The 12,734-nt window shown below is 39.0% G+C and overlaps 1 protein-coding gene across 1 annotated transcript in view; it reads right to left on the reverse strand.

The window, feature by feature from the left end:
* Positions 1-3,342: 3,342 nt before the first annotated feature.
* Positions 3,343-12,734, reverse strand: part of LOC104536192 (ubiquitin-conjugating enzyme E2 E2-like) — a gene marked incomplete at its 3' end in the record, with an annotated part of 50,489 nt that continues 41,097 nt past the window's right edge. The window contains exon 3 of the mRNA XM_010178751.1: positions 3,343-3,490. Within this exon, the coding sequence (XP_010177053.1) occupies positions 3,343-3,490 (148 nt within the window). The remainder of the gene's footprint in view (positions 3,491-12,734) is intronic.

The raw sequence follows: 12,734 nt of genomic DNA on the forward strand, positions 1-12,734 counted from the left end.
ATAGGACAAGGGGTAATGGGCACAAGCTGGAACACAGGAGGTTCCACTTAAATTTGAGAAGAAACTTCTTCTCAGTGAGGGTGACAGAGCACTGGAACAGGCTGCCCAGAGAGGTTGTGGAGTCTCCTTCTCTGGAGACATTCAAAACCCGCCTGGACGCCTTCCTGTGCAACCTCATCTAGGTGTTCCTGCTCCGGCAGGGGGATTGGACTAGATGATCTTTTGAGGTCCCTTCCAATCCCTAACGTTCTGTGATTCTGTGATTCTGTGATACTTGGTTTCATGCAGGTGGATGCGTCTATCAGGTTTTTTAGGGTTGCTTATGCACATGCCAAAATATTTACAGGACTGGGGCCCTGCTGTGTAAAAAGAGATGTGTGCTGCACCCTATAGTATCACCTTAAAGAAGAATACAAAACCCTGGATTGAATGCTAGTGCATCCCATCATCTGTCCCATCTCTCTGATACCATTCCAGTTGGCTCTCGTACTCCCAGATAATTCACACATGTTCACTCATACACAAACCCTAGCGCACCCCTTCCCCTCATGAAGAAAGTCAGCCAGCTGTTACAAAATTCAGACATTTCATTAACACAGTTTACTGGCTGATTCTGCCAAGCAAAATAGAGACAATTAATAATAATCAGGACTGAAGGGTCTGAGACAGCTTATGAGTAAAGGATTGTATTAGTTGTTTAAAATGGACAAACTCGCTCCTGCCTGGAGTGATAGGGAACAAAAGGCGGTGATGTATAACCGGTGAGGAAAGAGACTCTCTCCATGGCTTTTGTAGATTACTGTGTGAATGACAGGAGCGGCAGGAGCAAATACCTCTTTTCAATTGCTCAGCCTGCCGTAGAAGAATAGCAGGGCTTGCCAATGAAGCTGCAGCTGTGCTTCAGCTCCGCTTAATCACTGTGTATGACTGAGGGTTAATTAGCTGCCATTCTTGCTGCTATTTGTTGTTCTAATGAAGATTTGCATAAATGTAAGACTAGAGAGTAACTGATACTTGATTTTTCCCTTCAGAGAGGCTGGGGGTGGAAAACTTGCCCATCCCAAGTGTTTATGTTTGTGGGCGATTCAGTGTTGCCTTTCCATTTGACCTGATCTGCTTCTGGCTGATGAATGGTGAACAAAGAGTTCGAAGTTGCTTATCAAATTGAGATCCCTGTTGGATTTCTGCCTCTAGAAAGGGGCAGACTAGTTAGATGAAGAGAGGGCCAAGGGATTAGAAAATTATTCCCAGCTGACAGAGAAGAAAATACATAAATGTATGTTTCTGTGCATATATATATATGTATATATATATGTATATATCTGTGTGATGTATCTCAGTGATATGTATCTATCTATCCATCCATCCATCTATCATGTTCAATTTGGATGGCATGGAACCAACAATTTGTTAATGATAAAATGTCGTTTAAAAATAATGGGACAGGCAGTACAACCAGAACAAGCTGTAGCATATTAGGCAATATGATGAAAAGTAAGAACTTGTGAAGTTTTTGCAAGCCTTCTGTTGTACATCACTAACATGCAAAGTTCACTTTTCAATATAAAAAGAAACAGACAATCTCAAAGGAAGGCAAAAGTGACTCAGCAGTTCCCAGCTACCTGCCATCAACTTCTTGTAAGAGGGGAATTCACAATACAAATTAAGAATTGCATTCATTCCTCAAAAAAATCACAGAAAAATTTAAAAATGAAGCAATAATAAAATCCCAAAATACATAGTAATTAAAGAGAAGATCTGAAAATGAAATGCCATAAAAATGTTTTATTTACTATGGTCTTGACAATGCTTATGGCTACTAACTGAAAAACTGAAGGGAAGAATAACCTCCCATTTTTAGTATAACTTGTTGCATACAAAAATATATTATTTGTAACTGCTTTCAGTGTTTGTCTTTCACACTTGGTCAGCTAAAACTGGTGCTTGACAGCATTGGTAAATTAGTCAAAGGCAAAGAAAAAGATCGAGATGGCAGAGGTAGTAAATTTCTAAATTTCAAATCACTACTGGAAAGTGTCTGTTTTTCAAGTTTACTGTATCCTTCCAAAGAGAGGTGACCACAAACGAGCACATACTTACTGCCAGTTTCTCAGTCCCATCACAGCTTTGCAGCATTTGCAGCTCTTTACCTGGTCTCTAAGACACATGAACAAATACTAATTTGCTTTGCTTTACACTTCTGCCACCGATCGACCTGACTTCCTGCAGGCACCTCTGCATATTTTGGGGTAGACACCAGCAGAAGTCAATCTTTCAGAGACATAAGCAGAGAGCATCCAGCACACCTGAAATAAATGTACCTGAAACGGTAACATGGGGCTCCACCACCCCTCCATCTCTTAGCTGGAAGGAATGCCATGGGTTTTAACGCTATATACAGTAACAAACCCATATGAAAATAAAACCAGTCAATTGCATTTTTGCCCCCTTTCACCTTATTTTGAGCTTTGAAATTATTCAGTCTTCTGTCACAGCTTTTGACATAGTGCTTAAATACACAAGAATCTCATTCTGCCCTTTGCAAAGCAGTTTTTAGCCCTTTGGGGAGAAAAGTTTAAAAACAGGTTTAAAAACTAGATGGCCAATTAGAATAAAATATTGAAGTGTGCAATACCAGCAACAACCCTCATGATATGTAAATAGATCACTTAATTTTTCTTTAATGATTTTTTAATAATTTCTATATATTACGATTTTCCAAGTCTACAGTCAGAATCATTCATTGGTAAATAAGGTAAGAGAAAGTGGAAATTACAGATCTAGTGGTCAATGGCAGAAAACAAATCTACAACAGCTGAGGGAAGAGGTTAAGTGCTCTGCTAGTTAATGACAGCTTGCTTTGAATGCTCATACTGGCTGTCCAGTATATTGAATAAACCTCATTTAAATTAATTTTCATTATTTGTAGAGTCTGTGCTAGACATCTATTATTGTCAGTACTATTAATATTCTTTTCAGGGACCATATTATCAGCATATTTAAATGAAAGCCTATCTTTTCAATATTTATTAACACATTAATATTTCTTGCTACTAATATCCTGGATGTAATATCCAAATTAGTGCCTACTACAAGGTATTTTCTATTGATTAAACTTTTTGAAATAGAAGATTTTTATTCTGAAGTACTAAAAATTAATTTGAGCTCCTAAAATTGTGCTTGCTTCCTATACTATGCCTTAATTTAAATAAATGGCATTTGGAATGTACATATTTGTCTTTTTTGAGCAGGTAGCAGTAAAACAGCACATGGACCAAGTCCTAGTAGCTGACTGAATTTGAACTGAGAATGAACACAAACATGAAAGTTAATTCATCTTACCCGGGTTGCAGTCTGTGAGGAGGGAGCAGATGGAGAGGAGAACTTTAGAAATGGTTAATGCTGGGCTCCAGTTGTCTTTTAAAATGTCCAGGCAGATGACACCTTGGCTGTTAATATTACAGTGGTAGATTCTTGTCCGAAATGTTACCTAGAAAAGACAGTGTGTCTAAGTACAACAGTGCTCGAGCCAATAATTACACAATTATTAAGCAATTAAAAAAATATATGAACTAACATTCTGCTTTCCTGGTTGAAATGAGAGTTCTCTGCTACTGTCAGTTTAAGACTGGGCAAGATACGGATATTCATAAGAAAAGAAAGAAATTAAAGTCTGCCTCTTCCACCTGTGGCCAGCAGTGGAACTTGTCTGTGCAAGGTGAGAATGGGACATGTTTCCTGAGCTTCCTCTTGCCTTGGTCTCATCAACCTCATTATTTTTGTATGGGGCCAAAAAAGCTATTCCAGCCCCTGATCTCAGGCTCATAGCTACTCCCGCTTTGAAGGATGGCAGAAGAAGACAGATTTTTCATCACTTCACCATTTGACCCAATAGATTAAGCTGGAAAAAAAATGTGGGGGCATTACATCAGTGATGCCAGTGACTGGATGCCAGTGAATCCTGAAAAAAGTAAAATGAAGTACCTCTGAGAAAGGTCACTGAAATAAGATGCTTTTATTTCCAAATATTAAGTTTCAGTTGAATCAGGAGAATTGCTTACAAACACCTTTTGGTTTTTTGTAGCTGATTTTGAGGATTTCTATATCCATTTTATATTGTCTCCCAGGTGATCGTATCAAACCAAGGAGAAGATGACTTCTTTTAGTCAAAAATTATGTACTTCTGCTTCAAGTCAAAGATATAGGCCTTTTATTTTAAAAGAATTTCAGATATGAAAGTCCACTTTGTAGTTCAGAATGAATACCAGGGCTACCAGATAGAAAGGGATAACATAAAAAACAACCTCTTGGGGGTCTCCATTAAGGCCTAATTTCTCCATCAGTTCTACCCAAATGACAAACCAAAGCAGATGGTTTTAAGGACATGTTCATAACATCTGAAGTTAAGATGTACAATTTCAGTGGTCTACCTCACCATGGACTACCTAACCCTGCCAAACAGAGGGGCTGATTAGGCAGGAGACAAAACACACCCCAATTTAAGCAAGCTGTGCTTAAATCTCCAGGATTGGAAAGGGCAAATAACTAGGAGTGCTTATGCATCTATCTCTGCTCTACCACACAGATAAACCAACTTCTGGAGAGTAATGGAAATTGATGACAGGCATGCTCCTGTTCTGGTTTTATTCAATATCAGAAATCTCAGTGATTTCAGTGGGATTGAGATCAGGCAATAAGCAGAAGAGAGGATACAAATGAAATAACATGGTATTTGTTTTACTTCTATTAAAAAAAAGTCATTCTCTAAAACACTGAACAATTCTGCCACTTTGGATTATATCAAGCAGCTTTGACAAAATAATGTGAAGACAAGGTAGTAGATATCTGGTATTAAAACACTAGATTCAACAAGAAATACTTTTCCTCCTAAGTACTTTTCCACATAAATCTGGGAAAGCACCTTTGGAGCCCAGTGTCACACACTGGTGAGTTCTGTAACAGAGATCCCAGCATAGCAAATTCATCCATTTTTAAAATGCAGCTGTATCTAAAGGTATTGCCAATTAACAGGAAAACGTAATAGTTTGCTCCTCCATGCCCTACATATTTGTAGGTTCTTTCATTTTTTCCCCTCCAGTTGTGGTTTTGCTTATTGTTTTTCAGCTCAAGTGCTTCACTTCCAGGACTTTTATGAGAATTTAAAATATTTCTGGCACAATGAGCTCAATTCATTCAAACACTATAACCAGATGATCTATTTTTTCCCCCTCTCATTAGGAGTCCAAGCATACTCAGCATTTGGAGGGAAGAAGTCTTCTGCAAGATGAAGAAAATAGTATTTAGTGATAAGATTAAATGTTCGTCTACAAAGGGAAGCTATTTTGAACGAGGAAGTTTAAAAATACACAAAAGTGGTAAGCTATCTTACACAAACTGCATGTTGAAAGTGTCCACAAAGGGAGCTGGTGTGGAAGAGCATCCTGTAAATTGTAGGTCAGTGCTCAATAAGTTCCCAGATAGATTAACTCCCGGCACTATTACACTTCAGATATAAGCAAATCAGGGACTGCTTCCAAGCAGGGTGTCCCATGACTCGGGCAAACAGTTCAGCACCTGCTTAATTTTAAGTATTGTATACTTATTTCTCAGTATGTTGTTAAAGGTTTTGCTTATTTATTTTTCCTGAACAAAGGTGCTTTCCTATGCTTCTATGATGAAAAATTGGAGGGCTTTATTCAGTGATATCTGAATATACTGAGTAATAAGATATATATGGTCTCATTGAGTGCGAGGGAAACACACTAAATCCATTGCACAGATTAAATTATGCCCTCTAAATTATTTATAGATGGGTCAGTCTGAGCTTGTAACCTGCTTAAGAGAAGGCCATCAATTTGCACCTGTAGTTTTAACTTGTGGCTGTTTGGCCGTCAGCTGAGGGGACAGGCATGTTGCCACGCATTCCCCTGACTGAGCTGCTTTTGAAGCACTGAAGCAGGGACACTGGGAATTTGGTAGGATTCAGAGAGCCACTGGGATGAATGGAGGTAATTCACGTCTTTCATAAACTGTTCAACACTCTATTGCCATCTTAGGGTATCTGGTGGATAAATGTAGGTGAGACTACACCCATTTGCAGTTGGAAGGCTATTTTTAGCAAATGCTTAGACCTGAAATATAGCATTTTTTCACTATGAGCATGTCTTAAACCCGTGACACTGAGGAAGGCACCCACTCACAAGACAAGGCTTGATGCTTATCATTGACAAATATGTCACTGACTCGCCAAATGCACCAGTGCACTTTAAAATACCTGCCTAAATATACAGAGACAGTTTAATTACAAAAAAAAATCAAAGCTTTCAGAATTTCAAAAGAAGTTGTGTTAGTGATGGCCTTAATATACTGGGAGCTGTGGACTGATGATGGCAGGTAATGGTGTTCTTATGCTAAAGCAGCACACAGTACAACTGGGATGACATATTTCTTTCCTCATCCAGGTATTGCCTCAAATTGCAGCTAATGTGGGAAATGCTGATATGTAACTTTCTGGATGTTGTGTTTACCATACCCACATTTTAAAGTTATGCAGGGCTGTTGCTATTATATGTGTAGAGAGAAACCAAGTGATAATACCATTCCAGGGGAACTGCATTTCCTTTATTATGGTCATATTTTCCCTCTGATGCCACTTAAATGGTTCCTATAAAGGTTGCGCTCTGATTTTATTTATCCCCTAATGAAAACACCTAAACAATCCTATGCAGGGGCTCAAGGGAGTGTGTGGGTGTACAGCAGAAGTTATCCTCAGACAACTGAATGGTTGAGGAGTAATTTATCTTTTTTTGAATGATGAGTGTCCTCTTTGGATTTACTCTCTTTGATTTTGCATTTTTAAGAGGGTATCTCATTTTTGTTGAATAAAAGTGCAGGTCAGAAGAATATGAATTACAGGAAATAGGGAAAAATGGGACTATCCTTTGAAAACTGTAAGAGTACTATAAACAAGCTTTTGAAAGGTAATGACAAGGAATTTATATTCAATCAGTTTTGGAAGTAAACAATAATAAAATAATCTGTTTATCTACTGCTGAACGCCAATCCCTCTGAGTACTGTAAAATGGAATTAAACAAATAAAAAAAATCTTTATAGAGTCTCTAAGAAGAAAATGAGGTTATCTATTAAAACAAGGGAGAAAAAATTATTAGAAAGAAAAGAAGTACATGTAAAGCCATGGCTGGCTGTTCATTGAATAAGTTTTAGGACTAAAAAAAGATTGTTTATAAAACCTGGGAATGGTAATTAAGATGGATTTCAGTCAAGTGATTGGAGCTAACTGGTTGTAGGCAAGATAAATCACTCCTGGATCTCAGAGTGATTTTGAACACCAGTTTTCCAGCATGATGTAGTCCTTTTAGCAGACCTAAAATCACTGTCTTTTGCACCAAATGTTCCTATGTTAGGTCTAAACCCAAGCAGCCACCGTGGCATTGGCATCCATGTGTGTGACTTGTTTAACCTTTGCTGTGAGATTCAGAGACAGGCACATCAAGGCACTGCAGGTCTGAAAGGGCCGGCCCCACAAACACACCTCATGCACTTGCAGACGCCACTGAACTCACTCGTGATTCTCTTCAAAAATGTATCTGGTGAAAATGATTCTCCGTATTAGCACATAAGGGGTTACAGCGTACGCTCGGGAATTGCTTTCTTCAGCCTGTTTGGGTTCAAGCCCCCACCTCCTGTTTCTCATTCCTCCCACTGAAGCCTGGTGACTGCAGGGAGAGAGGAAGGATTCCCAGAGTCAACAGGAGAACAAACAAAACCAAACCCTTTTGCCTGGCCAAGGCTGGAAGCTGGGCTGAGATCCCAGGGCTCTCATTCCTGCAGTTTTGGAAAGTTTCTTTCAAGCTTTTTCATTTCTTACAAGGGTGCAATCCTGCATGCCTGCCTGAAATGAAACTTCTGTCTTTCTCAAATATTCCCCCAGAGTTCTGTTTTAATAAAACTGCAGTGGCACTACCTGAAGTGGAAGAAGTTGTACTGCATACAGAAAAGGTTATGTATATATTAAAAAATATGATGCCCTTTATGATGATGTTCATGGAGCTCAGGAGGGAGTAAGTAGTTCCCATCTCAGTTTGTCAGACTTTATGAGCAATAGATTTGTCTGCTTGAATAGAGAGAATAATAAAAACAAGATCAGGCCTACACTCTTTAGTCATATTAGAAAAATACTCTAAAACAACCCAAAAGAAAAATATCTATAGTTCTGAGTGGCATGGTTCATGCAATAACCTTTACATTGATTATCATCCTTAAATTTCTTCGAGAGAGCAGTTAATTTTATCTGTACCCAGCACTGAGACTGCCTTTCTAAGACAGGATGATCCATCTCTGCTTTGTAACTGCTGATTTGTAGCATGCACATGAACAATTGTTGAGATACTTAATGGATTATCATATAAAGTGCATAATAAATGACTGACCACGTGTTGCTCACTGTTAAAGCGCAGAAAAGAAGAAAAGAACTTCAGTCAGTTCTTAAAAGACTTGCTCACACCTAATTTTAGTTGGTAAAGAATTGCTATAGTTTATATTATCGGAGGAATATATATGTCATCTGCATTAGCAGGAAATAAGAAATTGTAATAATTTTTGCTTGATCTACAGAAAAGTCTGATATACAAACTATTCTGGGTTTCTGCGGCAAAATGCACCATGTGAGACATAGCTAGCCAAAAGCGATAACAATTTAAAATGGATATAATAGCATACACATGAGTTAACCTTTAATATTACTGAAAATGAAACAGTATGCAATATGAGTAATTATTCATTATATTCATGGTAATTATGAGGCTGGGTAACTGCTCACACTGTCTCATTGAACAGACCATTGCAGGGAAAAAAATTGAATGAGCACAGTAATACATTACATTAATGTACTCATTTTGCACATGGATTTAATAGCAGAAAAAGTAAAAAGAGACCTTGGTAATCTTTGATATATCTGAGAGGGAAAATAAAAAATTATCCTAAACTGTACACATTTTTCTGAAAATAAAGGAAAGGCAGGAGAGAACAAGGGAAATGGATTACAGTCTGGGTTAGGGACATTAAGAATAGAAACAATATTGTAAGATGCAAAATATCAAAAGCTTTCTCTGACAAAGTCAGTACAAGTTTTTATAAAATGATTTTCACTTAATCAGCATAATCTTTCTTACAATTAGTAATTCCATACGGAAAGTCAGAAATAAAGTTCTTTTATAGAGAGTACAATTTTTTAAGATGTACTGGTCACTTAACTTTTACAAAACAAATCCTCCTATTTGAAGTTTAAAGCATGCAGGCTATATCGTCCTATATGCGCACCTCTCTGAGTTCACCAAAGTGCTGCTTCATGTTTGCATTAAAGCAATCCAACTCTTCTCACCTAAATGTGAGTAAGCCTAGCACACAGCACTGGTTTTATTTTACATGAAAAAATTGTATATCGCCATGTAACAGACAGCACCTGGTGTTTTACTGTTTGTTCTTCCTAATTCTGCTACGCTTCTGTAAGAAGGGAGCTCCCAGGGGTGCTCAGGGAATGGAGGCAGAGACAGATGTAGCAGGCGTGGGGCTCTGGGCACAGGGGCAGGCTGTGGCAGACACTTCAAGTTCTAAATTTTATTCTAAGGAAAATGTTTGGTTTTTTGGGGTGTTTTTGGTTTTGGTTGTTTTGTTTGTGTCCACCCCCCACCTTAGTCCTACTTTAACAGCCTTTGAATATTGAGGTAATCTTTCTACATGAGAAGTTCTAGGCAGATCGACCCGAAAACTGTAGTTTTCTGTCCTCATCAGTTCATCTTCTCTTATTCTATAGTAACAATGTATAGAAAACTATTTCTCTCACATCTGTGTATATATATGTATGTGTGCAAAAGAGGGCAAGAAATAACACTGATATAAGATGTATTTTTAGATCATGTGTGGATTCTATGCAGTGGTAAAATGTGTGTGATATGGCAGAATTACGTAGTTTCTGAAACATCCAATAGACATCACAAATACTCCTGAAAATATATTTGACAGGCAGTATGAAAACCACTGCTGTGAGGCAGAAGATATTCCCCATCAGATGCCTCTACAGGCCCTTTTGAGGAGTGTTGTGTACTGGGTATTTATAGGAAATAAAAAGAAAAGATAAAACAAAGTTTTGTAGAGGGAAGATTTTAGTTCAATAGGGACATTTTCACCAAGATTAAATAAATTGATTGGTATGTTTGAAAAAAAAAAGGAGAGAGGAAAAGAAGGCTATTAATTAGAAGAAATGGCAATTCAATTTGGCAATTACTAGAAGAATTATCAGCTAACTGAATTCAAAGGAAATCTCAGAGATTTACACAGTATTACTCCTATTAAAAGTGACTTTTGCATCTATTTGTAATAGAATGCAGTTACTGATCCTTTTCTCAGCCTGAAAAAATTCTCCTTGCATCTCTGTCCTACACTTCACTCCTCTGTGATTCTGTCATTTTGAGCGACATTCAAGCTTCTTAAGGAGCTGCCTGGCTTTGACCTGTCCCAAGTCCTGTATCACTGCACATTGCCCTATAGGTTTGTTGTGAAAAACAGGGAAATAAATCCGGTCTTGTGAGGCTGGCACCAAATATGCGACAGACGCAAGTTGGGAAACAAATAGTATTCGTTTATTTACAGCAACATTTACAGGTTCTTTGGGATTGCTGGTGATAAATTGAAAAGCTACAGGTACCCTAAAGGTTGTATAACTAATATAATACCAACAACGACGCACTATGAAACACAAACACTAACAACAACAACAAATACAGCAACTTGCCCACAGTAAGCCTGGCCGCCTGGCAAATAAACAAGCCCGTTTGAACTGAAATACAGTGGAGCAAAACCAGGAACACACCCAGTGAAACCTAGAAATGTACCTGAGGAGAAATATAAAATATACTCAGGGAATATGAACCTGAGGAGGAAATATATTAGTCAGCATTAGCTGAGGTAAATAATCTTACCCATAAGGTGACCCGAGTGGTGGGGATGGAGAGGGAGTGAATTTGTCAATCTGTCCAGTCATCGGTATGGTTCTGAGTTCATCCTGTCCCGCTTCTTGGGCCGAAATTGGGGTGATATTTATACTCAAATTTCTGCATTACATCACCGGGCATACTTGCCGGTGGGGATGACTATAGACAACCTTATCAGTTATGTTAATGTCACAAAGTCTGTTAATTCACACCTGCATGGGTAGAGGTAATGGCTCCTTTTGTTTGGGGCGGAAAGAAATGAGGGACTGGGAACACGAGGCTTCCGCCTCATCTCACACTCCTCCAGGCATCCAGATAAAACCAGATATGGATCTAGTGATGGTTGCCACCTCACCCAGTGCTTAGCACCCCACTCAGTGCTTAGCACCTCCAGTGCTTGCCACCTTGCCCAGTGCTGAGTTTCATGCTTCCAGGCACTCAGCGACATGGTGTACATGACTTGGACTTTGTGCTCTCTCTCAACAAGGTTACACCTGAAGATACAGGACCTATGGAAGGAACGGAGTTTCCCTGCAGGTGGTGCAATCGTGGGAACTGCATGCTGCAGTTGGCGTGCCTGGAAAGAGGAGGACTTGGGCTGATAACTCTGACAAGGGTCTGCTGGTGGTACGTTGTCCAAGTCTCCCTCCCAAAGACTCCGGTGCATCTGATTTCTGTCTGCAGCCACCCAAAGTCTTTGCTCACTGGGAAAACCTGCCATCTCCATTTACTGCCATGGATGAAGGATCCACGGGCTGCTCTCAGCAAGAAGATGTAAATAGCAAGGCTAGGCAAGGAACAAGGGAGCGCGGAGGCACAGCGAAGGGGCCAGGGAGGCAGCAGTCTGGGAAAGTGCCAGGTGAAGGACCAACAGGCCACAGGGAGGAGGAGGAGGATGGGGAGGACAGGAGGCAGCTGAGAAAAGTTGTGAGCAGCACAGCACAACACTGGGAGGTAATGTGATGTGACAGAGGCTATAAGAGAGTATGACGAGGCAAATGGACGTAATGAGTGACAGGAGACCATCTCTAGTGACAGGAGACATTTGAAGGCTGGCCATATGATGGCAATATTTAGGTGGGAGGCAATTGAAGCCCAGCGTACACCTGGGTTGCAGAGATGGTAAATAGCTATGATCAAATAGGCTGTTATTCAGGTTATTCCAAATTTGAGAGCTTCAAATGTAAATTGTGTTAACAGTGACCTATGCGAGTTAAAATGTGGGTCTGCTTTATAAGGTTAATTTTAACAATTTAGGTTAGAAATATCAAGGAATGCTTATTTTTTCTCATCTAGACTTGTAAACACTCTTTTTCTATTCCACTGCAGATAAAAGTGTCCTTAACAGCTGATCACATATAAAATAAGTATGAAAAAGCAGGGCAAAAGCCAAGAATAAAAAGACCTGTCTCCTGTACATGAGGCTGAACTTCTGAAATAAGTAGAAAGCTTGTACCACAAGGGGATTCCATATAATGATATTTAGTGCATAGAGATTAGTGTTATATGACAACTACATATAACAAATTGAAGATATGTTTAATATTGCCACTAAGACCAGATTCTATTGACATTGTGCACGACATTTGCAAAAGAAAAAGACCTTCCTTGCAGTGCAACAGTTGATTTAGAACAGCTCAGCTTTCAAATGCTGAGAACAATTTTTCAGTCAGTTGATAGACATATGAGATTTACGAGGAGGAAATAGAGTTTTCTGTTATTTT

Source organism: Mesitornis unicolor, unplaced genomic scaffold (assembly GCF_000695765.1).
Source record: "Mesitornis unicolor isolate BGI_N332 unplaced genomic scaffold, ASM69576v1 scaffold44890, whole genome shotgun sequence".
NCBI classification, from domain to species: Eukaryota; Metazoa; Chordata; class Aves; order Mesitornithiformes; family Mesitornithidae; genus Mesitornis; species Mesitornis unicolor.